Genomic DNA, 27,945 nt, shown 5'->3' with positions numbered 1-27,945 from the left:
AACTCTTTGGTCGAAAGCGGCGGCTCCTGTGAGTTTGTATCGCTTCCACTTTTCTTCATATATTTCTTTTTTTTTTTTTTCTTTCCTTTTCTTTTCTTTTCCCATTTTTTCGTCTCCATATAGAAACACATTCCTTATATGCAGTACATACACACGCACACACACACGCACACACACACACACACACACACACACACACACACACACACACACACACACACACATACGTACATACATACAACATACATACATACATACATACATACATACATACATACATACATACATACATACATACATACATACATACATACAACATACATACAACATACATACATACATACATACATACATACATACATACATACATACATACATACATACATACATACATACATACATACAACATACATACATACATACACATACATACATACACATACATACATACATACATACATACATACATACATACATTCGATACGTACACGATATTCTCAAGAGAGCGATCGAGCGAAAGCTTCTGAAAGTAAAAGTTCCTTCGTGTATAAAGCAGGAAAGCTCCTACAAGCTCTCTGAGAATTTATTATCATTATCATTATTATTATTATAATTATAATAATTATTATTATTATTATTATCATCATTATTATTATCATTATTATTATTATTATTATTATTATTATAATTATTAATTTTTTTTTCTTTTCTACTTTTTTTTTCCACTTATTTACAGACAGCTTCACTGAAGCGAGAAAAAGATTAGTCATTTTTATGAAAAGTCACAATATCAAACGCACTTTTTCTTTCTTTCTTTCTTAATTCTTTTTTTTCTCTCTTTTTTTTTTTTTTATTTTATACGGCTTTTCCTTTCCTTCACTTTTAGAGTTTTGCCTTTTCTCATTTTGGCATTTGACTCTCGTAATCAACGTAAACGCGCACAACCTCGCCGCTGTATTTACGTTGACTCGGCATGAAGTAAAAGTCCGGTTGATTTGCTTGTGCAGCCACGTTGTTCGTCGTACCTTGAAGACCCTTCGTTCGTTGATACTGACTCCTACGATCTTGTGTATAATATCCTGGTTGCATCGGTGTCGGTGCATTATTTCTAGAACCTGGTGCACGAGGTAAACTGTAAGTCGCTCTTGGACTGATCATTCTATTGGGACCTTCTACAGTGTCGTGACCAAGACTGGTACCATTCCCAGTAATATCTCTGGGTCTTGGAAGACTGGATACTGGCGGTGGATGTGTCTTCTCTTCGGTCTCGAATGATTCAAATCCAAAATTTGTGTTCGCTCCGGAGGAATAATCTTTCCATGCATTATTGCTTATAAGACGATCCTATTAATAAGAATTATAATATTTAATTATTCTCTTTGTGAATTATTCAATTTATAATTTTACCTATAAGTCTATTCAATTTACAAATCCAATCTATTATCTGTGTATATATTCATTTTCTTACAGTTATGTGGACTCATGTGATAAATGCCTAAAGATAAAGATCTACGATTGAGAGGAGTTAGAAAAGCGAGTTATTGCCAGGATAAATGAGAAGGAATGGCAAAGATAAAGAAAGAAGAAGATAGATAGACAGACAGACAAACAGAGAGAGAGAGAGAGAGGGAGAGAGAGAGAGTGAGAAAGAAAGAGACAGAGAGAGATTGTAGCGATACCTTGATTAGTGAGAAAACGAGGAAACGATGAATATTTCGCGCGTCGATTGTATCTGAAGTGCGAGCTCTACCAGCTTGGATTAGGCCGATGTTTTTCATTCGTAGCATGCTGATGATGCCGGAGTTGGTGATGATGATGATGATGATGATGATGGTAGTTGTAGTGATGATGCTGATCGCCGTTTTGTCGATGGGACCGCGTCGCGTTAGTTCGATGAATTGGGTTGGCCGCGTCGGAGTAAGCCAGAGGCAGCGAGTAGACCCTCTTTATTTGTGACGATCGCGAGGAGAGCGCAATCATGCAACAACAGAAGCAAAAGCAAGAGACGTACTTCGAGATAAACATAAAAGCACGGAACAGGGATTTTTGTTATGAAAGTGAAAATTGAAAATAAGACAAAACAAAAAAAAAATATGATCAAAGATTTTCGTGTAAAAACGTGTTAACGAATGGCTAAATTGGATCTAGGGATCTAGTCGATTTAATACGATCGATTGTAAATTAATTCATGGTTACGAGAGAAGATGATTGTTAAAATTGAAAGTTGGGATAATACACGTCAAGCTGGTAGAGCTAACACTTCAGTAAATGTAAGATTGGCGATAGAGAAAATCATCTAGGCAAAGAAAAGGAAAAAAGAAAAAAGAAGAAAAAGAAGATGATGAAGAAGAAGAAGAAAAAGAAGAAGAAGAAGAAGAAGAAGAAAGGGACAAGATGATGACGGATCGTTTTGATTTTCTTAAATTTCTTTTTTCTTTTGCTTTTCTTTTTTTTTCCTTTTCTCTTCCTTTACGTAGGACGTATGTACCTTAGTAGAACGCTTCACTGACGATTTGTAAAGTGTACAAATAGCTTGTAAGACTGCAAGTGCTACCAATGCAGCAACGCATCCAACGACGATGTATAACTTTGTTTCGCTTAACAGGAAGGTCGGTTTTAATGGTCGATCGTCTTCTTCGATTACTTCATTTTCTTCGGTTACTATCAATGAAAAATCATATATGATTATAAATTGCATTAATATAGATTTCTATTAAATACGAATCATGACAACGTGATCATTTTCTTTTTTTTTTTTTTTTAACTCTTGAAAATACGAAAAGTAATCACAATTGACACGAACATCATTGTTAATTATGCAATGTCAAAAGATATAAATGGATGATATGCGAATAATAAACTTATCGGATATCATAATAATGAAATTAATCAATCTTCTATCGATCACGTTACACGTTTCTAATTTCTAAATGTTATTTGAATATCATAATACTTACTACGAGGTGCTCTGATGACTAGATACTGAGGATCAACGGAGAGGGCACCGACCTTTCCGCTAATGAGAGCTTTCTTTAATGTCTTTTCTGTAGCTGCTGTTGCATCCAATGGATTTAAAGCTCTACCTTTTATTTCGTTTTTGTCCAGTGTCAATTTCATGCGTGCCACTGCTCCATTTTGTTCTTCATCTCTGGGAATAATAATGTGTTAAACATAAAAAAAAAGAAACAAAAAAAAAAGAGAGAGTACAAATATTTTATACGCAATTGTTCAATCTATAGATTTACGATGTAACAAATATCTATCTACCGTTTCAATTCCTCGAGATTTATCCGATAATAACCAGGAAGGTTTTCGAAAACCGGGCCAAAACTCTCCGTTATAGTGTTCGAGATTATTTCAAAATCGGGACTATCCTGTGACGGTGGTACAAAACTATCGCCAAGATGGATTAATTTAACTTCAATGTCGTAGTACAATCTTGGTGGGGCTGGTGTCGTTATCACTTCTATCTCTAAATAAATTAGAAATGAATAAATTAAGAGACGAACGATAATTGCAATTTTGATCATTTTAATCATTGATTAATACCTTCTGCGCCGCAAGATCTTATGCAGATTTTTTTACGAGAGACCATCGGTGGAGCATTATGCTTTTGAATCTTTTTGTTAACTGCATTGAACTTGCCACCTTTTACAGGATACATCATGTACAGGCAATGATCGTCGGTGAATGAGAAATCCCTGGTGGTATCCTTTGTAATTCGTTTTCTTGAAAATCGTATTGTCATAATTCCATCCTCGATACGTCCGTGTGTATTATAAATATCCTGGGAAGGATCTAACAGGGGAGGATTGTAACCGCTCATCCAAGTATCCATGACGAATTCTCGACCATTGGTTGTATCAACCCATCCTAAGACCGCATCCGTTTGTGTCTAAAAACGATATATGATGTATTAGATATTAGAAAAAAAAAATAAGAAACAAAAATAGAAGCTTGAATAAAGAAGTTAATTGATGAAATCACCATTTTATCGTCGTTGGAAAATCCAACTCCAGTCCAACTGCTAGTATTCGTTGTTGAAATAACAAAGGATATTTGATCCTAAAAAATTAATCATATTTAACTTATTTTATGAACAATAGTTAACAATGATAAAAGGTATTAATTGTTCAAAGATCAAAATTTACCAATTTTGCTTTGTAATTCCATTCTATGGCGTATTCGCATGTACGATTTTCAACCGAACAATGTTTTGGATATTGCCATGAACCACCGCAACCACCACCTGGTACAGGCACGTTAACTTCTTCTTCTTCGCCATTATTTTCTATGAAAATATTATTAATCGTTGATTATTTCGTTTTATAATTTGAATTTGAATTTTATTTATTTATTTATTTATTTATTTCCCTTTTCAAAGTATTTTATTTTTTATTTACCGAAGAAGTCGATGGTCGTAACACCTCTTTGGGTATTATGTCCGTGATATTTCAATTCATCGACCTTATAAAATTCTTTAACGGAGACTTTGGATTTTTCAATACCACTCGGCGGATAATGAATGTATTGACCTGGCTCTTGACCCTTGGCCCATATCACATGCATACTACCTTCCCGAATAGCATGATCCGTTGGCTCGTTTGTTTCTAGTTTTCTTCTGAAAAGTATCGTAGTGACACCATCTCGTTCGAAACCCATGGCCGCTGTTAAACTATCCTTTCCACCCCAATAATTGTCTTGACGGGGCGTCGATCTATCCCTGGTGTAATAATCTCCAATTCTATGTGTCATACCTCTTGCCGTACCGATTATTATATCCGTGCAATCCATAGGATTAAAGTCGTGTTTCGGAGTGTATTTATGTCCCATAGATGGTATCGATGCTGCACGTAGAAAAAAAACAAAAAAAAAAATCAAATTAAGATTTGCCAAGTTCGGAAAATTTTTTTTTTTAATGACGTTAATAGTGATTATATATATATATATATATATATATATATACATATATGTTTGCATATGTGTAATACTATACTACTTGTACAATAATTCCTTTCAAACAATTCATTACATTCTCCTTGTTGATACAGGTGAGTACTACGAGTTGAATTTTTATATTTATAAATTTTTTTTTTTCATATAACTTGCTTTTTTTCTCGTAGATTGCATCAATCGAACGCATCCACATACCAATATTTACATTCGAATATATCCTCGATTATAAATTTCTGCATATTTTAGCGTTTATGCAACGTTAGTTATGCAATTTATACCAAGTTATACTTGTGGCGTTCATTTATCAAGGTTCTTATGAGAGAAATATTTATTTGCGAGCCTCGTTGCAATCAAAGTAAATTTTATTTATTATTACGCGCGTGATTTATCAGCGTGTACGTTACATGCGGAAACAAGCATTAAAATGCCTCATTACCTTTCGTTGCTCCCATATTCGGTTCTGAGGTAGGTTCAGACTTTGGCTCCGGCTCGGAAGTAGGTTCCGGTTCAGATTTTGGCTCTGGTTCAGGCTCGGATTTAGGTTCTGGCTCGGATTTTGGCTCTGGTTCCGATTTAGGTTCAGGTTCTGACTTTGGTTCCGGTTCGGATTTCGGTTCGGGTTCAGGTTCAGATTTTGGTTCAGGTTCTGAGTTTGGTTCTGGCTCTGATTTGGGCTCAGGTTCAGATTTCGGTTCAGGTTCTGACTTTGGTTCTGGTTCGGTTTTGGGCTCGGGTTTGGATTTCGGTTCAGGTTCTGACTTTGGTTCTGGCTCGGATTTAGGTTCAGGCACAGGCTCAGATATGGATTCAGGATTTGATATAGGCTCTGGTTCAGATTTAGGTTCTGGCACCGACGATGAATCTAACTTGGATTTAGGTTCTCGTTGAGATTTGGATTCTGGCACAGGTTGAGGTTCCGGTTCGGAGTTGGGTTCTGGCTCTGTGCCGATGATGGTGGCCGACTCGGTTGCGCGCTCACCTGTGCAACAAAGCATGGAACAACGTGCAACTAACTACTTTAACTAAAATAGACCATCACCTCGTGCGTCGTGTCTTGAGCGAGCGGAGGGAATTCTATTTAAATATACATATATAGTTTTATATAATAATACTGCTGTAAAATTTTTAAGCGAACCACTAATTTGCCCTATGAATATGCTACAAGCTAGCAATGGATATTAAATACTCTTTTTCATAATCTAATAATTTAAAAACTATGTTTACATACCGTTCGACGGTAATGTTTCTGTTTCAGATGATCTGCGTTTACGACCTGTTACGACAAAATGTAGACGTTAATCATATACGTATGGCATTTAATTACGTAATACTTATTACTACTAGAATAAAAATTATATCAAATAGTATGATGTCAACCTTGTTTTGTGCTAACTCGATAAGTCACGCTAGTTTGTACGGTAACATCATCTGGTCGATAAGTCACGAATGTTGTACCATCGACTTTAGCTGATCTCCTTTTAGCACCGGATCTTTCGCTATCGTGTTCAGGCTCTGGTATTGGTATTGGTTCTGGTTCTGGTTCGGCTTTAGATTCATCTAAAAGTTCACTCGTAAGTGGTTCACTCGTCGATTTGCTTTTACTTTCCGTAATCCTTCTCTCCGATTCAGATTTTGGTTCTGGTTCGGATTTAGGTTCGGGCTTTGGCAGTGGCTCATCTTTTGGTGGATCATTTATTTCAGGAAAGGCTCGACATGCTGGAGATAAATTGCTCGGTCTCCAACCAATACCAATCCAAGTAGTACTATTTGCTACGAGAACACCTTCCAATTCCATGCTCGTCCATAAAATCCTCCAGTAAAAGGTTACGTCATCTGAGAATCGCTTCATCGTGTAAGATTCTAAATCCAAGTCGATCGTTTTTATAGGTGATCCTGCAAAACAAATTGTAATTTATCAATTTCGTATTATTTTTCTTTCTCTTCAATTTCCTCCTGATTTTTTCTTTTCTCTTTCTCTCTCTCTCTTTCTCTCTCTCTCTCTCTCTCTTGTTTTTTCTTTTTCTTTTTTTTCATTTTCCAGTTTCTTAATTACCATTTAATTAAGTATTGACGAAAGAGGAAGGGAAGATAAATACGTCCGTTATTGCCATCTCACTTAGTTAGTCGTTATGATTAATAATCAACAAAGAAACATCCCGGGGTGATAATGACGATTGATGAATTATGTAATGTCTCTAGTAATGACTCTCGAATAAAAAGCATAAAAACTTAAATGACAAAGAGAGTCACGTTACATATGTTATTACGTTGGAAAGTGTAAAAACGTTAATATATATTGTTATGTAAATAATGTTATATAAATTGGTGTACGCACTATTACGAGAGAGAGAGAGAGAGAGAGAGAGAGAGAGAGAGAGAGAGAGAGAGAGAGAGAGAGAGAGAATGAATTCGTTCATTTAGCATTCACGTTTTAACTATTCGGATACAATTTTGATAGATTTCCACATTAACGATGACATAGTTATTTATATATATAGAGAACATTATAATTTATAGTCCGAAAAATTTCATCCGCTTATCGCGTTGATAATTTATTAAAAATGAAAGAGATCGATTTTATTTCGTCAATGGATTTATTCATTGACGATATATTTCGTTTTTATTGTTATTGTTGTCGTCGCTAGAAATGAATTTATTTTCTCGTACGGATGATTTGTCTGTCGAAACTCACTTTTTGCACAACCCGATCCGAACCAACCGATGTTGCAGTAGCAGAGCTTGGTGGGTGCGGTCGTACCGCCATTGTCGATGCACGTGCCCTGGGTACCACAATCGGTGTCGTCGAGGCACTCCTCCTTAAATTCGCACCTTGCGCCATGATAAAAACGATCGCATCTACATCTGCCGAGGAGGTACCTCCCGTGTCCGTTGCAGTCTTCCCTGTAGATCTTTCTATCGAGTATCTATCGTAAAAATGCAACCAAAAATTCATTAGATATAAATTTTTTATTTATAATTTGTTTCCCTCCCCCTTGAACCTTCACTGTTAATTAACATTCGTCATAAATCGATAAACAAGAATGATATTTAAATCGTGTCATTGAATTCACATTCAATGACACGTGAACGGATTTATTTAACAGAAATTATGAAAATTTCATAAGGTTGGAGGGGTTCGGTGGGAGGTTGGAGAGTTATCAATAAATTTTGAACATCTGTATATATAATATAATTAGATATTGTCATGATTTGCATTTGCTAATATAAATATAATTAATGAATTAATTAATTTTTGAAAAACAATGAACTATGTTCTTTTTTATTAACAATCTTTTTTGTTTGTTCGTATTTTTTTTTTCTTTTATATTGATCATTTACTCCAGTAAAAGTACTTTAATATTATTTTTATTGAACTCACGTCAATATCTGCACAGGACCAAAATCTATAACTGGAGCCCCATTCTTCAGCTTTTCGAAGGAGTCTGATCGTGCAGTCGGTACAGGTAAAATTTTGTGGCAATTGTACATGGTAACTTTGTGCTCTGAAAAATTGCAATGTAAAAATATTTATTACAAGATTTATCAAAGATTAATTATCACGATGTTTTTGATCAAACTCACGTAGCATCGTCTTCGACGAATTCGCTGTGTTGTGTAACCGGTGTTAAATCGATCAAAGGTCTGTCAAGGCCATCGAGAATTTGAAGTCGAAATCCACCCTGGAATAAAAAAAAAAAAAAGAAAAAAAAGTAGAAATGATTATGACACTAATCGTCTGCTGCAATGGCGAATTAACGAATAGGAGGAGTTAGTCGTCTCAAAAATGACAAAATATAAATTTGTAATCAAATCCATTTAAATGAATCGCGTATAAAGTAAATAAAAAGAAATTCTACCTCATTCTTTCTACAACACATTAAAATTTCAAATAATAATAAAAATCAAATGATATTGAGAAAAAACAAAAAGAAAACATATTAATTATTTCAAAGTATAGATATATCTATTAATTTTCATCGTATAATATATAAAAGAAAAATATTTTCGTTTGTTGTTCAGTTCTATCAAAATAATTTTCTGATAATAGCATTTTGTACAATAAACAAATTGTACGAAAATCATGTTTACAAAAGTGTGCGTTAATACTGGAAAATTTTTTTTCTATCCATATCTATACAATCCCTATATTATCTTAAACGGATTTATTGTTCAAGGTAAAGTCTTTCAACGATCTGTTATATAATTTGATCCCACACGTACTGCACCTTTTGATGCACACATCGAGTCATTGAATTATTGTGCGGTCATCGTCCGGTTCTCTTTGTTCTTATGTAAAAGTTATTTTCAAGATGGATACAATACAAGTACTACTCGTTCATTTATGTATATACAATAGGTACATATGTATGTATCGTAAAAAATAAAAATTTTTTTTTTTCAAATAAATTCAATCAAGATTTATCAGTGTCAATTGTATAAGTTAAATCGATAAAATAAAAAGGAGGAAAAAAAAATTGTAAACAATTTACTATCTATTAAATTCGTTTATTTCATTTCGATATCTGATTGTTAAATAAGATAACTTTTCAATTTGATAAAATTGATTTCATACATATCACAGTTTAACAAACCGTGATATATTACTGATAAATTGCCGAGATGAATTTTAAAACCTTACTTTTGTAAATTCTAAAGGAGATTATCTATATCCTTCCGCCGGAAATAATTCGCTTGCGGACGTATGTAGTTAACAATTTTTACGCTGTCATTTTCTTTCCTTAAGATTATTTCAAAAAGTAAATATGTAATAAAATGTTTGAAACATTCTTTTGAAATTTCATAATATAAATATTCATATATATATATATATATATATATATATATATATATATATATATATAAAGAATAATCTCGAACGATTAAATAATTAAAGTAACGAATTATTAGCTATAGATAATTGCCAATTAGTATAATCATTATCTATAAATTAATAACATTATTTTTAATATATTAAAAAATAAACGATCATACAAATAGCTTCCTTTAACTAACGATAATTTAAATAAACCTATTCCAATGATCTTTAAAAAATACCTAACGATAATTAATAATTCTCAATAATCATCAGTATCGAAATAATTCAAATTCTATTTCTATTTCTTCTTGATGATAAATTTATGATAATATCAAAATTATTCAAATAATTTTATCATACCAATTGCCAGACGAATATTCATCGGGTCAACATTCCGTAAGATCATCCAGAGAACCGGTAAGAATGAATATGAAGCCTTTGAGTAAGCATAAAGACGTTGTCACCTTTGGTATATATTCGTTTGGTCATACGAGTTAAACGACGATATTCGACTTACGGTATTTGACATACCTGTCTCTACCAACGAAATGGATGCCGCGTACATATGAGTATACACACACACACAAACGCACACATACACTTAAATATATATATATATGTATAAATATAAATACATACACATATATACGTACACATATATTTAAGCAACGTAAAACAGTCTTTACTCTACCTCCTTTTCAGTCATCTAACCAACCAACCAACCAACCAACGAACCAACCAACCAACCAACCAACCTACCTACCTACCTACATACTATATGAGCTTCTATGTGTAGATGGAGAGTACGGACGTCACATACCAGCAAAAATTTGCTTCTGAATTATTCAGCACGCGTTACCTTGAGCGACGAGCACTCGGCGTCATAGGCCGATTACTCTATAGTTCTTTTCTATGTTTCTCTCTCTCTCTCTCTCTCTCTCTCTCTCTTTTTCTCTCTGTCCGTCTGTTTCTCTTTGTCTCTCTTTCTCTTTATTTTTCTCTTTATAGTGAACGCTCATAGACAATTTGATAACGCATTGGACGCCTACGCTCCTTCGAGCTACTCGTCATGCATAATATGAAGGGGCCAACGTATGTTTCCGCGCCACCCAATTCGGTTAATGTTTTTCTTTTGTCATTATTATTATTATGTCATTATCATTAACGTCGATACCTTCTATATATGGTGGGAAAGGAATAAAAGCGATAGGATAATTCGAAGGTTAATTCTTTCGTTGTTTTCTTTTTGTTTTTCTTTCTTTTCTTTGCATTTTTCTTTTTTCTTTTTTCTTCTTCCACGGAGAAAAATTTCTTAGATTTATTTCCATTTTTTCTTGTTCATTTTACATAAAGAATTTATCATCGTGTAATATAATCATAAGGTTTTAATATAATTAAAATAGTTTTTATAATTCATCTTTTATAAATCATTTATCGTGCGATATTATCTAGATTACGTTGATGTTATAAACGAATCTTTTGTTGATTCGACACACAGTGTTACGTTGTGCATTAATTAATTAAAAAGAGAGAAAACTGGAAAAGAGAAGGGGATAAGATTACGCGATTAAATAGCAAGATGTTATTTATATTATGCGATGATGCCATATGTAAAAAAAAAAAAAATAAAACAGACAAAGGAACAATTCAAAAATCTTTTACATATGTGCGTATACGTAGAACAAGATTGAAAGTTAAAAGGATATTGAAAAAAAAAAAAATATATATATATATATATATATATATATATGTATTTATATATAAGAAGCTCGAAAGAAACGAAACTGAAGGAAGAATGTTAGATCGATTTTTTTTTTCTAATTCGTTTTTTATTTTTGTTTTCGTTTTTATTTTCGTGAACATATAGATCATCGTACTTTTATTATTATTATTATTATTATTTTTTTTTTTTCGTTCTTTTTCCTCAAAGCATTACGTGGGATAGCAACTAGTTTGAAAAGATGTAGGATTCGTGCCTTTCCCGCGCTCCGTCCCAACGAGCTGAGAAAAAAGTTCATGCGGAACGCATCAACCGATAGCATCGTTTCCGTAATGAAAAAGATAGAAAGAAAGATAGAAAGAAAGATAGAAAGAAAGATAGAAAGAAAGAAAGAAAGAAAGAAAGAAAAAAAGAAAGAAAGAGAAAGAAAGAAAGAAGAGTAAGAAAAAAAAACAATACAAAATGGAATAGACTTATTCGAATATTCTCACTTTTGTTGTCTCGAAAACGAGACTCATCATCCTCTTCGATAGTTGTATACTTTTTTTTTTTATTTTGTTTCCCCCATACTTTTCTATTATAAGTTCGGAGATACGAAAAACATTGAAATGATTTGGGATAGGAGAAAAGAAAAGAAAGAAGAAAAAAAGAAAAAAGAAAAAAAAATGAAACGAAAAAAAAAACCGTTCTAATCTATCTCTCCTCGCTTGCGTTACGGGTTACGGTCGCGAGAAAATTCGAAATGCGCGCTTTCACGACGATTTGCTGGCTCATTGTCAGAGTCGGTCCGAAACGATTGTGTTGCGCATGTTAAATGCGCTCGTAAAGAGAAAGAGAGTATCTATTGTCGATGGCAAATACCATTAACGTTTGCATGGAACATTAAACAGAGAAAAAGAGAGAGAGAGAGAGAGAGAGAGAGAGAGAGAGAGAGAGAGAGAGAGATTACATATATCCCGTTCAATTGCCTTTAATACTTAACGATCTCTCTTTTTCTAATTCATTATTTTAAAATAATAATAATAATAATAAAATTGGAAATTCTCGAAGATGATATAAATACCAAATTCATATTGGATAAATCATATAATTTCATCGATCGAAAAATTCAAATGATATCAAATAATTTCATACTTCTATCTGATAATAAAATATGTTTCAATGTTTCTGAATAATATTTCGTATTATTATTCTATGAAACAAAGAAATCAGTATAACCAGTAAGTATACGATTATTTTTCACCTGTCTGAATATCAAAGTAATCTTATTTAATGAAGGTTTTTAAGTAATTATATAAGAAGATCTTTTGATTAATGGAAATTTGAAAATTGTTCATTGAGTATGCAATCAGTTAATAATCATAGTATATTTGTAGGAATAATATTTCTTTAAACAAAACGTTAGAATTATCGAAATAACGCTTATTACATTTGTCGATTTAAAAAAAGTAATTTAAAAGTAAAAACAAAAAAATAAAAAAAAAAAAAAAAAAAGAAAAAAGAAAATCATTATATACTTTTAATAGACTTAATTTTGATATGATAAAATCAAAAAGATAAATTGATTTCGGTTAACATTGTTTGTAACAATCATTGTTACGTAAAAAAAAAACCAAGTATTACGAAGTCCGTCATTTTGTGTTTTATTAAAAATTTCTTCAAAATAAAATTATATCATATTATATTATAAATAAATGTAGTTATATGTGCTATCTATCGTGTATATTTAAATCAAATATATTTGATAACGTAGTATTATACTTAAAGACAATTGTAAAATCGTTAAAATCGAATCGATTGAATCCGCGGTCAATGTCGGACACGATCCAAACGCTTTCGTTCGTTCTTTCGTTCGTTCGTTCGTTCGTTCGTTCATTCGTTTTAATGACGCACCTGCAAACCGGCCTAGCACGAACTATACCGAGGGAAAGTATCGAAGTGAAATAATACTATGCGGATATGATTTTATCCGATTCCTCGCGTAACGGATTAACATGATTTTTCACGAGTTTTCCGTGCTTCGTTGCCTTTTATAAGAGATAAGATAAAAAGTTATAACATATATGTACACACGCACACACACACACACAGATTTTTAAATAAATAAATATATATATATATATAATGAACGATTTTTTCTACATCGTGATTTATAGATATTTTAAATTATTATACTACGAAGGATGGATCTACAGTGACTCACAAAAGTAATCTCTGAAACCGGATAATCTTTGTTTGTTTGTTTGTTTTTTTTTTCTTTTTTTCAACAACGTACAAGGCTCACGTTTTTTTTTTTCTTTCTTTCTTTCTATGAGCTAAGTTCTAAGGAATTCGTGTTTCTGGCATGACTATTGCCGAGAATTTGTTAAAACATTTTTATTAGTCATCTGCAATATCCTATTTAGAAATAATTTCTTATCTTATTATAAAAATGATTTCTAACATTCTCTATATTTTATTGCTATAATCGAATCTATCGTCATTCTTTATAATAATTTCGTATTTTGTGACTTATTTCAAAATGCAATTTTACAAAATTTATTCAAAACAATTTGAAGATTACTTTCGCGATGACTTTTGAATGATCCAAAGATATACATACTTTTTATTAAGTATTAAATCTAATGTAAGAAGATACGATAAAATCTAACTCTCTTTTATCTTACTTTTATCTATCGAAAGTTGTAAGCACCATTAGATGATGAATCTATAGATTCGTACAATTGACTTTCATGTCATTTATTGTTTTAAAAATATGTTTCAATAGAAATCACTTGAACGTTGTTAAAAATGATAAAGTCATTTGCTTTTCTAATTCATTTCAAATAATAATAATAATAATAATAATAATAATAATAATAATAATAATAATAATAATAATAATAATAATAATAATAATAATAATAATAATAATAATATTAGTATTAATAATAGTAATAATAGTAATAATAATAATAATAATACTAATAATAATAATTGTAATAATAGTAATAATAATAATACTAATAATAATAATAATAATAATAATAATAATAATAATAATAATAATAATAATAATAATAATAATAATAATAATAATAATAATAATAATAATAATAATAATAATAATAATAATAATAATAATAATAATAATAATAATAATAATAATAATAATAATAATAATAATAATAATAATAATAATAATAATAATAATAATAATAATAATAATAATCGAATTTTTAACATACCTTGTGAGGATAAGAGAGGTGCCACGTTACGTTAAAATTACTTCCGGAAAGTAACGTCGTCTTGATGGTACCTGAAATAAAGCAAGGTCCAGTTAGTTCAGGAACGTTAGTGAAGAAAGTCGGACAACGATGCGTCGTCAACGTTCGAAGTCCGTTATAATACACGCGTCATTTAAATTCGTCGAATGCTTTCAATGACACGAGAGGATAGGTATATAATATATTTCGTGGCACGTTTAACGGCTTTGTAATATCGTTCTACTGGAATAGTTTATGTGTTAAATGGCACAGCAACGATCGAATTCAAATCGCGAGAAAAGATTTACTTTGGTCCTTTCGTAATCGAGGATATGAAAAAGAAAAAAAAAAAAAAAGAAAAAAAAAGAACAAAGAAGAAAAAAAATTATATCGTACGCTTTGCGCACAATAAAAAAGAAATATGTGTGCGAGCAAGGTGCCGTTCGTTTGGATCGATGTTCCTTTTGTAAATAAAAATCCTTCATTCAGCATTTATCGATGAATGAAAATATGTTGCTTGTTTACGTCATCGTCGAGATTCGATCGACACGAGCGATAAAGAAAATTTACAATGTTACAAAGCGACATTGCAATTAAATTTATTCATTTTTTTCTTCTTTCTGTGCTTTTTTTCTTTTCTTTACCACTCTCCTCGCCCCTCGCCCCTCCCCCTCTCTCCCTCCCCACGCCCCTTTTGATCTTTCACTTCGACTTTTGATGAAATCTTTTTCACCATATTTAAAATTTTCTAAACGTTCCATTTGGAATAGAAAGTATGTTATGTGATTAAATATATTTATCAAATAAATCAATTATCTATATGTTCGTTACATATACGTATCTTATATAACTTACAGATAGGGTACCTGTTAAAAACGTATGAGATATTATTTCGATAACATTATTTTCGGCCTTCCTGAGATTATTTCAAATTAGACTTCCTTAGAGTAATACTTTTCACGTTATATTTATGTCTTTATTATTCTTATTATATACAAGTGATACGATTTATACGATTAAGAATCATACGAAAAATTTCATTTTATATTGAAAAATGTATGACTGGATATATAACATTACGTATGTCTATCGTTCAAGAATTTAATACATTTTTCCTTTTCTTTTTTTTTTTTTTCTTTTTTTTTTTTCTTAATAAGCAAATATTAACATTCAATTCTTTTATTCGATGCTTATTAAAAACAAAGTATAGAAGAATGTACGGTTGCATTTTTATTTCAAACACGTAACGAAAGAAAAGAAAAAAAAAACAAAAGAGAAAAAAGAAGGATTAGATAACATAGAATCAATTAAATTTTACAAATTCTTTTATGTCCATTAATTAATATCTAACGATTTCATCTGAGATTAAATTTGTGAATATAATAAATATTCGATACAAAATGTAAAATATTCTTTGGTGAATGTTAAACGAATTTATGAAAATAAAAGAATCTAATTCTAATATCGATGTAACGATTGATGTATCATTGTTATATATATATATATATATATACGATCGGAATTGAAAATCGAAAATATGAAACGTATACATACAAGAAAGAGAGGAATTATTTAAGTACTAGGTATAACGCATGGTAAGGGATTATAGGGCATCGCCTTTCACAAGGTGCTCATGAACCTTTTATGGAATAAGGAACGCGTACCTCACCACGTGAAGTCCCGGAAGGAAAGCCGGAGAGTTCCCTACCTGGCACGTTGCTCACCGGCCAGAGTCAGCGGCCAGTGTCGACAGGCCGTCGATTAAATTATGAGAGAACGTTTTTTGCTTCGGTACGAACGAGACGTAGTACGATTTCTACGATGGAAAGGAAAGAATGTCTAAGGAGCGAACTGTTCGCTTAACACGTTTCTTTCACAATAAACATACTCGTACGATATAAACATACGGATATTTCTATGTACATAAAGATATATAATTTTTTTTTCCTTTTCACACGTTAGAATTCTGTTTTCGAAAGATGAAAAGAAAGAAAAAGAAAAACGTAATAATTCGCGCGGAAAAAAATATACCTACAGTATTCTATATATATATATATATAAAAAAAAAAAAAAAAAAAAAAGAAGGAATAGAAAAGAATGTAAAAGGTTGATTTCGTATCTATCGAAATCAAGAAAAATAATATAATAAATTTTATTTTTTATTTTATAATTTTTTCTCTCTCTTTTTCTTTTTTCTTTCTTAATGAAATCATCAAATATTTATTTCGCAAGGACGTGTATTTTCATATATATATATATATATATGAAAATAGTATTCTCTAAAGTAAATCATTATTTTCGAAAAAAACAAAAAACCATTGATTCATAAATAAAAAAATTACGCAAAATAATATGGTTTAAATAAATATGACAAGATTTTATTCTAACAAATGCGTACGTTTGATTCGAGATTAATTCTAATTGAAATGAAAAATGACGGTATCGAGGATAATAATGTAAATCGTGTTAAAATTTGAATGAAAATGCGAAATTGAAAATGAAAATCTTTGTGAAGAAGTATTAACGTAAGATATAGAATTAGATACATTTCATTGAAATTTGTGTTTAAGACGTGTAGAAATTATTTTATAAAAAATATGCATCATTTTATTAATTTATTTAATATATATGTATATATATATCGCAATTCCAATCAGATATCCAACCTCTCCCCATCCCCCTTCTTAAAGAGTTAAAACAAATTTTTATATTATAAACATTTGGATGATCTCGTAACATTATAAAAAAAAAAATAAAACAAAATGTGTTGGATCACGGTGGCAAAAAGATTGAGAAATGCTTTTATACACTATATGCATACTAATACGTTGGATAAATGTATATAATTACAATATGATTGGATTTTGAATTATTAATAATGATAAATATTCGTTTTGGCCGACGAGATTAATCTCGGAACTTTCTATTAAATTTTCAATAAAAAATTTTATATAGTAATTATATTAAAAAAAATTCTAAAGAAAGTTCTATTCTAAATAAATTTCTAATTACAAATAAATTTCTATTTTCCTCCTTTCCATCGATTTAAATATTGCAAATTGTTTAGAAATAAGATTTATTCCACGTAATGACGAACAAAAAGAAAATCATTTCTTCGATGTTTCTTCAAGTGTTACAATGTTTTTACCGTATCGATAACGGTTGAATAATAATACGATGAAATAATAATAATAATAATAATAATAATAATAATAATAATAATAATAACAACAACAACAACAACAACAACAATAATAATAATGACGATGATAATAACAAGAATAATTAATTTATCCGATAATGTCTTTTTAGAGTAGTTTTTAAACTCGAGAAAAGGGAAATGTTTCCATCGATTTTCGATTATTTTTATTGTCTAAGAGTTATATCCACGTTTTCATTTATATCGTTTTCTTCTTCTTTCCTTTTTTATTTTTTCTTTTTAATCGAGAATAAAATTTAAATTCGATAACCAGTTCCCGACGATGAACGGAATTTTTGAATGTGTAGTAGCCATTGAAAGATAAGAAATCGAAGGCAAAGGCACGATATTTTTTGATGTTGCAAAACTCGTTCGAGATAAAATAAATATTTATATATATATATATATATATAAATGAACTTGTTTTGACAATTGCACACTCCTATATGTTCTCTCTCTCTCTCTTTCTCTCTCTCTCTCTCTTTCTCTCTCTCTCTCTCTTTCTCTCTCTCTCCCTCTCTTTTTCTCTCTTACTCTTTCGTCTTCGAAAGAAAGATATAGAGTACAAGAACGTGGTATTTCAAGCATACTTTCATGGAAACATATATGTACATATACACACACACATACTCAAATGTGTGTAAGTACATACATACATATATATATATATATATATATATATATATATATATATATATATATATATATACAGAATGAAAAGTTGCTCGGAAAGTGTACCATACCTTCATTACGTACCGTTTACTCACACTTTCGCGATAAATTGAGGCTTAAACGTACTTACAGTAGTCTCGGTTAAAACGTTGCGATACTCTTGCGGTATGTTTTATACATACATATATATATATATGTATGTATGTATGTATGTATATACATATGTTTCGTGTATGCGTTCGAAGTGCCCGTCAATGATAATATATACATATAATACATGCATCCATAGTGTAACATTTTAAATCTCTACAAACTTATATTACATTGTGAAATTTATAAATTTCTCATTTCTAAATCCACCAATTCTTTTCTTACACTTTTCCGTTCACTCCTTTCATTTCCAATGTTTCATATATCGAAATATAAAAAAACTTCTGTAGTATGGTCAAGAAATTTAAACGATTACAATTATTTTCTTTAAAATTACAAAATATCTATTAAATTCATTTTAAACCATCAACATTTTGACATATATGATTAATGCGTTTCCTCTACCCCCTATTCCCCACTGCCCCCTTCCCCTCGACGTGTTTTTCTATTTCACGGCCATCCCTCTAATGAGAATCATGAATAATTCAGTCAGTATTAATTTTTCCAATTTAAAATGTTCATTAAATTAAGAACACCCTATAGATATCTTAGGATACAAAATGTGTGCCCTCGAAGGCAGATAAGTGCACGCATGTAAGAACCAATATATGTATATATACATATATACTACGTGGAAGGTAATGCCCGACGAGAGATACCAGCTCCCTTCGTACCAGCTGTCGGAGAAAGTCGCTTCGAATCGAACTAGCTTCGACTATATTCCTCTCCTCCCCCTGCCCTCCGTCCCTCAACACCCCTCCTCCTCTACCCTTCGAATCTCAGAGATTGACTCTCCGCGTTAATGTCGTTTTCCCATAGACCTTGCCTCCTTCCCCTCTCCAATCTTCCCTCTCTCACTATCTTTCTCTCTCTCTCTCTCTTTCTCTCTCTCTCTCTCTCTCTCTCTCTCTCTCTCTCTCTCTGCATCGATGAACATACGAAGTGGTATGCACCAAGTATAAACCTAAAACGTATGCATGTGCTACTTGAGACCGTTCAAGATGATCGTCCAACTGACTGCAACTATTTTTTCTTTTTCTTTATTCTTTTTTCTTTATCTTTATCTTTATCTTTCCTTCCTTCCTTTTTCTCTTTTAGATTACGTTACGGATTTCTCTTGAAACTATTTTTTTTTTTTAACAAGGAATTCTTCTATGGCTAAGAGAATATATATATATATATATATATATATATATATTTTTTTTTTTTTTTTAACATTCCATCTTTCAAGCAAAATCGTTCTTGTGATTTTAGCTTGGATAACCAACACCTGTCCTTACATTCGTTACTACATACTTTCAAGTATTATAAACGTGACGTTTGGAATTTTCATGTATATTACGGACGATAGAAATGGACGTTTAGAATTTCTATTTAAATACAATCATTCTAGGAATGGATTTGTTATGAAAGATATTCAATGAGTTTGTAATAATTCGAGGATACAATTATGTTATCAATTAAATTTATATCCAATTGTATTCAATAATAAAATTTCAAAAGGTTTAAACAAAACAAAAAAGTATAAATAAATAAAAAAATAAATAAATAAAAAAGATATCTTCGTTTCCAAAACGAATTATTATGAAAAATATACGTAAACGTTCATTCATTCTATTTCATTTATATCTATTTATTCATTTATATCATTTAATTCGTTATTTATTCTAATCATCATTATCCATTATATTCTATATAATATACATAATATATTCTATTCTCTTTAATTTCTTATGTTTACATTTGCACGAGTTATTCACATTAACGTCAATGTGCCATTCATATTCAACTCCAGTATCTAGTTACTGTATTACATATCGATCGTCGTAAGTATGTATTACATAAAGTCGGTCACTTACCGCGTGGCATACCACAGGGGCCAGGTGTCCTGCCATTGTCAAGAAAATCCAAATCATATTTTCTAGCTCGTGGAAACGTCAAAGCTACGTGAGAGTGTGTTGTCCGAAAGGATAATGCTGCCAACGTAAGAAATATCAGAAACTGTGTGACGATGGTGGACGCCATTTTGGAGAACCTTCCTTATTTCTTTCTTTCTTTCTTTCTTCTTTTTTTTATTTAACTCTCGTTCGACTTCCACGATCTCTCTTCGTTTTGTATTTTAAACGACGATGATCGCAACCGATGACGACGATGATCTATCTCGTCGTTTCTTCTTTTTTTTTTTAATCTTCTCTTTTCTTCTTTTTCCCCCCCACCCCCTCCCATTCACCTCCTTCTGCTTCTCTTCTTCTTCTTTTCCTGCAATTTTTTCTTGCAGTCCGGCATGGGCGTCACTTTTGCTCGAGCCTCGAGCTCCGCTTCTTTCGATCAGATAGACCTGAATGTATGTTGAAATAAATTAATTTTATTGATCAATTTGATCAGAAAGAAAAATAAGATTAAAAATTTGCTTTTTCTTCTTCTTCTTCTTTTTTTTTTTTTTTTTTATTTATATATATATATATATATATATATATATAAAAATTGTATAAATGTTGGATTTAAATCGTTAATGGAGAAAAAAATAATTAGCATCTATTTAGATAAATATAAAATGATAAGTTACAGCTTTACAATTGGCACGCTCGAACGGCGTAGATCGCAGATATTATTGCGTCATGATCAAGCATATCTTGGATGCCTCGATCGAAAACAACAATGGATGATTCTAAAAATTTCTTCATTCGTGTTGAATATATTTCTTTGGAATATATATATTTTTGGAATATCCTAATTGAACGTAATATTATATTTATTTATTTTTACACGAATGAATCTTACATTTTTAGAAATATAATTGAAAATTTAATGAAAAATTAAATTTAAAAAGAAAAAAATAAAAACGTATCTATAAACATGTACATACATACAATTGTAAGATGATTAAACGAAAACTCGTAAAAGCGTTATCACTGAAATTTTTCTTCCTTTCATTATCGATAAAAAAATATTTGCCATTATTGATAAATATATAAACAACAGCAGAAATATTGCTTAATTTTTAAAACAAAATTGTGTATAATTTCAAGCAATAATTTTAAACTTCAATGAGAGGATTATAAAATCGAAAAAAAGGAAAACAAAGAAAGGAAAAAAATATAATAATTTCATTTCACTCGAAATGTAAAATTTCGCAAAAAAGAAAAGAAGAAAAGAAGAAAAATAAAACGGACGAGTCAATTATCCGAGAATAAAAGAAAAGAAAAGAAAAAAAAAAAATAATAAAACAGAAAATTTTCGTATGATTAAGCATTATTTCGATGAAACTGTAAAACTTTGTTATTACTTTAAAAGAATAAAACGATTATACGAAATATTTCATCGATTTACGATATTTTTTAATATCATAACCAATGTCACAAAAGACCAACCGGTATCGAGCGAATTACTGTCTGCATTAAATCGAACGCATAATTAATTTGATTAATTGAAAAGCACAGTGAAGTGAAATGAGTGAGAAGCAGGTATTACCTAACCCGATAGTATTTATACTGCTCGTTCGCGCGTCCTTAATTTTTTCTCTCTCTCTCTCTCTCTCTCTCTCTCTCTTTTTCTTTATCTCTCTATATATCTCTCTCTCTCTCTCTCTCTCCCTTTTTTAACTATCTATCTAGATGGTTGTTAGGCTTGGTCGACGGAGAGCTAGATAAACGAGAAAAGGAAGGAAAAATGGACACAGGGACGAACGAAGTGAAAGACATAAAAGATGAATATGGCTATTGCTGGCCAAGCAGAGTTAGCAAGCAGAGTGCTAGCGACCACTTACGAAGCTTCATTTCTTCTCTCCTTGTGAATAAGTTTCAAGGAGGAGAAAGAGAAAGAGGAGGAAGAGAAGAAGGAGAAGGAGGAGGTGGAGGTGAAGGTAGGAGGAGGATGAGGAGGAGGAAGTGGTGGAGGAAGAAGAAGAAGAAAAAGAGGAAGAGGAGAAGGAGGAGAAAGAAGAGAAGAAGAAGAAGAAGAAAGAGGATAAAGAGGAGAAAGAGGAGAAGGAGGGAACGTCCTCCTTCGATGCTTTTGTGTGTGTATGTGTGTGTGTGTGTGTGTGTGTGTGTGCTCGCGTATATGTGTGTGTGTGTATGTGTGTGTGCTCGCGTATATGTGTGTATGTTGTGTGCGCCAAGGAAAGCGTACCGGCATTCCGATAGACTCCAATGCCGTACATCGTTCTCATTGACATAACGAGTAGGTGAGTATCATGGCACGCTTCTAGACTGGTTTCTATCGTAGTCGTACGGGTCAATAGTATCGATAGAAATCGACGAAGATATGTCACGTAAAAGAAATGAAGAAAAATCTTTATATAAAATTGATGACTTTAAATATTTCTATATTAGAGATATATGTAAATATACGAAAATACGATCTAATATTATTTATTTTTCATTATTATCGATTCAAATAAATAATAATATATTTATATATGTATATATTTGTACTGTACGAATATTCAAATTAATCAATGTATATCAAATGATCCTTTTATTTGTATTATTTTTAAAGGAAAACGTATGTTTAATTCTGTAATAGTCATAATAAAAAGAAAGTTATAGAATGAAGGTAAAAAAATGGTTATAATAAAATTATTACAAAAAGATGAAAATAGAAATGAAAAAGAAGAAAATAATAGAGACTATGTAAGAATAAGAAATTATACTACTTGTTTTCTTTTCTTTTATACATATATATATATATATATATATATATATATATATATTTTCATTGGAAAAATAAAAAATGTCTCGAGTTAATATACTTAAATTATTTTTGATTAATTCATATTTACTTATGTAAATATTAAATTAATTTCTTTTCGTATTTCCTTTTTATAATAACGATGATCGTATATTCAAATGAAAATATATACGTATCTGCTTACTTATTACTTAGTCACGCAAACGACAGATAATTACAAGCATGCAAGAATCTTTTTATATGACGATAAAAGTTTATATATTCAGACATAATCATTTTTGATTCTCAAATATCATTCGATATTATATACGAGAAAAATAATTTGGCCTGAAGTTATGATAATGGAAAAACTGTCTTGTCTTCCTTCGAGAAAGTTCATTCTTAGTAGTTTCATTGGCAGGTTCGTTGCGATCGTGCAAAAGGAATCATGAAAACTTTCGCTCTGCTCGTCGTAGACATAGGTATGTAAGTATCTACTACTACGTATCTCCTTTTTCTCTCTCTCTCTCTCTCTCTCTCTCTTTTCAGAATATATAAGTACTTTCTACGTAGTTCCTCGTTGTCGACCATCCAAACATCTAATTTTATATTATCCGTTTATATTTTACTTACTTTGAAAATATTTTTAAAAATGAAGAAAATAAAAATTATAAATAGGAAAAATACTTTTCAACGATGTATAAAATACATACATATATATATATATATATATATATATATATATATATATTTCATATTTTTTCGAATAATAATAATTTACTCGTTATTGATTAAAATTAAAAATTTATAATAAGAAAATTTCGAATAATTATTTTGAATAATAATATTTACGAAAAAAATAAATAAACATATTTAAATATGAAATTATAGATGTAGAAAAGAATTGATTTTATTGTATCAAGATAATTTTTATATGTTAGATTTTCTATTATATCTTTAATTAATATCTATAATTTATATGATTTTCTATTATATCTATAATTTATATCATTAATTTATATGATATTCGTATTTAAGTTACTTATTATTACATATTCAACCTTGTTCCCAATCAGATGAATTAATTGATTATAACTGCTTATGTAAAAACATGGTGTAACTATCAGTTTCCTAAATCGTATATATACGTATCTGCATATATATATTTCAATGTCATAGTGTATAAATAACAATAATATAAAATTTCAATTGAAAATACATCGATATAATATATTTTTATGAGTAAAATAGAATGGAGAATTATTGATTTTATTTTTTCTATTTATTTTCTTAATTTATTATTATTTTTACTTTTATTCCTTTATATTCTCTTTTTATCGAATCTTCTTTTTTTCTTCTTTTTTCTTCTTGTAAAAATTGTAAAAATATAGTTTTAAGAAAGAACGTATATAGACTCAAGATTAAATTATTATAGTAAATATACGATGAAATTTTCGAGTAGAAAAGTAGACGCTAATTGATGGTCGTCTTCGATCGTTCGCATATACTATTCGCACATACTGTTTCGTATATTCGAAAGGAATGTCGAGAAAAAAGAGAGTGTAAACTGTACTGTTTCTTGGTAGAGATCATTAATCAGAAATCGATAGAAAACATTTTATTCGATATTTTATCGATCCTCGTAGTCGATCAGAAAAGAATTTTCTTGGATTACGCGCAGGAAGTATTACTGATGTTTTGCAATTCTCACGAACTCGATCATAAATCATAAAAATGAGATATCTGAAATGGTTCTGGATCATTTAGAGATTAGAAAATTTGTCATACTCGTCAATATCAGGTATTAGAGTTTCGATTGATTCTTTGAATTTTTTTTTTTTTTTTTTTTTTTTTTTTTGTTTTTTTTTCTTTTCTTTTAAACGATATCCCTTCGAATTTTAATCGAATCGATTGGATATGTAACGAATGTCGTAAATAATGATAAGCGACAAGAATAAAAATATTTCGATAAATAAAAAATACGAAAGATTGAATTTCTTTTTCTACATATTTTATATTTCGAGAAATTTTACAAGAGGCGTTAAAAAAATTTATAGATTTATGCAAAATTTATTCGACAGGTAGATATATTATTTCAAGCGTTAATATACCAGCTTGAAATACTTTAGAATATTTATAAGAAATGTTAAATCGATATATACATATATATCGATTGAAAATTGTTGTATACCGTTGAAAAATATATAAAAAAAAGAATGAATTAAGCAAATCAATTAGAAACTGAAAGCAAGTGTAAAATATTAAAAAAAAAACCAAAAAAAAAAGAAAAAAAAAATAATAATAAAAAAAACGAAAAGGAATTCTTTTATTACTATCAGATTGAATTCGTTCGATTTTGATTCCCGAAAAAAATTCTCATCACTTCGGAAAAGTACCGTTGAGATACACAAGTGCGCACGCGCTCGTTCTTAATTCCCGCCCAAACCAGACGGAGATATGAACGCGCGCTGGATTCCTGCGGAGAAACCTTCGTGCCACAGGCATTCCGTAAAGAATTCATTCCTCGTGCTTCTTTCTTACTAGAACTAAATTTTTATAGAGAGAAAAAGAGAAGAAGAAGAAGATGATGAAAAAAGGAAAAAGTAATTGCTATATAGAGCGTACGAAGAATAAAAGTAAAAATAATATTATAGAAATCGAAGAAAAGATTTCACTATAAAAATATATTATTATATATCAATATAGTTTTAATTTAAATTTTATATGAATTTTTTCATTTATTATTACATCATAATATATATGTAATAATATATATATATATATATATATATATATATATATATATGTAATATATATAATATAATTGTCATTATAATATATTTGTAACTAAACTTATTATATTGTTTACATTCTTATATGCATATTAAACAATATATATATATATATATATATATATAATGTAAAATAATAATACATAACAAAAATAAAATAAAATTCAGATTAAAAGTATAATAATCTAAAATCAAGGATTAAATGATATTTATCGATATTAAAGAACTTGTCAAAGTAACAAAATTAACAATAAGATAAATATAATACATAGCGTAATAAAATAATAAAATAAAATATACGAGACCGAGAGAGAGAGAGAGAGAGAGAGAGAGAGAGAGAGAGAGAGAGAGAGAGAGAGAGACCGAAGAATCTCTTTCCTTTTCCATTTCAGAATAATAAAGATTTGTAATTCGTGAAAAATGTTTAAATACCTCTATGGTCGTTGCGATATATCGAAATTCCTTGCGCGCCACGATACTTCGTTCGTACGGAGATAGAACGGCCGCGATAAGAGCGCGGATGAAAGTGATCTCTGACGCTCCAGGAAATGTTGCAGAAATCGACCGAGCGAGCGAGCGAGCGAGCGAACAAGGGAGAGAGAGAGAGATAGATAGAGAGAGAGAGAGAGAGAGAGAGAGAGAGAGAGAGAAAATCGCAAGGAACGCGATAATAATAAAATCGAAAGGGACGCTAGATAATCGTTTCTCATAACTACAAATATTGCATTCTGTTTTCTAAGATATTATATTTACGTAAAACGGAAATATAACCTTGCAACAGAGAGAATGAGATAGATAGATAAATAGATACAAAGAGATAGGGATAGAGATAGAGAGAGAGAGAGAGAGAGAGAGATATTAGTATGTATAAAAGGAAATCAATGTTTAACGATATAACGAATGGAGCTATATATATGTAATTAGATATGTATAACGAATAATAATTGATTATTCGTAAAGTATAATAATCAATTGTGATTGTAATAAGTTCTTCGAAATATTCTTTACATAATAAAAATGAATATATCTGAGGTATCGATTTATCGATTCAAGTTCTTCACATTCATTCCAATATTATTGAATTGGAATCATATGACGCATGATCGTTAATAATTATTATTCATATTTTTTCTTTCTTTTCTTTTTTTTTTTCTTTTTTCCCCAAGAGAATATATTCATTGAAATCGATCAGACGGGACAGCGTATATATTTTATAAATAAAAAGAATATATATTTATAATTATTATCGACAGAAAAAAGATGAAAGAAAAAGAGTGAATAAGTGAGAGAGGAAGAGAGAAAGAGAAAGAGAAAGAAAGAGAGAGAGAGAGAGAGAGAGAGAGAGAGAGAGAGAGAGAATAACCTGCACATTTCCCAACATTAAACGTAAACAATGATATCATAGTGTAAATAAATAGTTATGTTCATTCTTACCTTGTATAGGTCCACCTAGATTTATAGCCAGTCAGAGTAATGTATATATATATATAAAAGAAAGGGAAGCTGCGATACTCCGAAGAAAAAAGGAGGAAGAAGAAATAAAAAAAAAAAAAAACAAAAAAAAAAAGAAAGAAAGAAAGAAAGAGAAAAAAAGAAAAAGACAGACGTCCTTTCCCCTCCTTTCCCCTCCTTTCCCTTTCTAAAGTAAACGTCGAACGTCTCGACGACAACTCATGTCGTCACACACGTTGAGAATCGAGCTGCCGCTTGGATACTGCCGCTTT

At 30.3% G+C, this 27,945-nt stretch overlaps 1 protein-coding gene across 5 annotated transcripts; it reads right to left on the bottom strand.

Annotated features, from left to right (window-relative positions):
* Positions 1-57: 57 nt before the first annotated feature.
* nahoda (DOMON-like domain-containing protein nahoda) lies at positions 58-27,945 on the bottom strand. Of its 5 annotated transcripts, XR_004838658.2 has the most exons (18): positions 27,656-27,931; positions 20,618-21,096; positions 14,720-14,790; positions 8,539-8,636; positions 8,336-8,459; positions 7,649-7,880; positions 6,334-6,849; positions 6,185-6,229; positions 5,393-5,935; positions 4,404-4,847; positions 4,152-4,291; positions 3,988-4,065; positions 3,550-3,895; positions 3,268-3,472; positions 2,958-3,148; positions 2,489-2,661; positions 1,680-1,944; positions 1,204-1,344 (listed from the first exon to the last, which is right to left on the bottom strand). XR_004838658.2 is itself a non-coding variant. In XM_035870282.2 (17 exons), the coding sequence occupies exons 2-17, from the start codon at positions 20,781-20,783 to the stop codon at positions 901-903; spliced, it is 3,816 nt and encodes a 1,271-aa protein (XP_035726175.1). In that variant the 5' UTR covers positions 20,784-21,096; positions 27,656-27,945; the 3' UTR covers positions 58-900. The 5 variants fall into 5 exon arrangements, 4 of the variants coding, with proteins under 4 accessions (XP_035726175.1, XP_085515575.1, XP_085515577.1 ...); XM_035870282.2 differs by lacking the exon at positions 1,680-1,944 and having other exon boundaries at positions 58-1,344; positions 27,656-27,945; XM_085659449.1 differs by lacking the exons at positions 1,680-1,944; positions 27,656-27,931 and adding an exon at positions 26,654-26,768 and having other exon boundaries at positions 58-1,344.

This window comes from Vespa mandarinia, chromosome 9 (genome assembly GCF_050613455.1).
Source record: "Vespa mandarinia isolate Hongniang chromosome 9, ASM5061345v1, whole genome shotgun sequence".
Classification (NCBI taxonomy): domain Eukaryota; kingdom Metazoa; phylum Arthropoda; class Insecta; order Hymenoptera; family Vespidae; genus Vespa; species Vespa mandarinia.
Note: the sequence above shows the minus strand (reverse complement) of the source record. Positions and strands in the feature narration are given on the sequence as shown.

Excerpts from the sequence above, each read along its gene's own strand:
- nahoda (XM_035870282.2), bottom strand. The coding sequence starts at position 20,783 with ATGGCGTCCACCATCGTCACACAGTTTCTGATATTTCTTACGTTGGCA. Across the intron at positions 14,791-20,617 it reads CCCCTGTGGTATGCCACGCG|GTACCATCAAGACGACGTTA; the intron begins GTAAGTGACCGA and ends GCTTTATTTCAG. Across the intron at positions 3,149-3,267 it reads AATCTCGAGGAATTGAAACG|AGATGAAGAACAAAATGGAG; the intron begins GTAGATAGATAT and ends TATTATTCCCAG.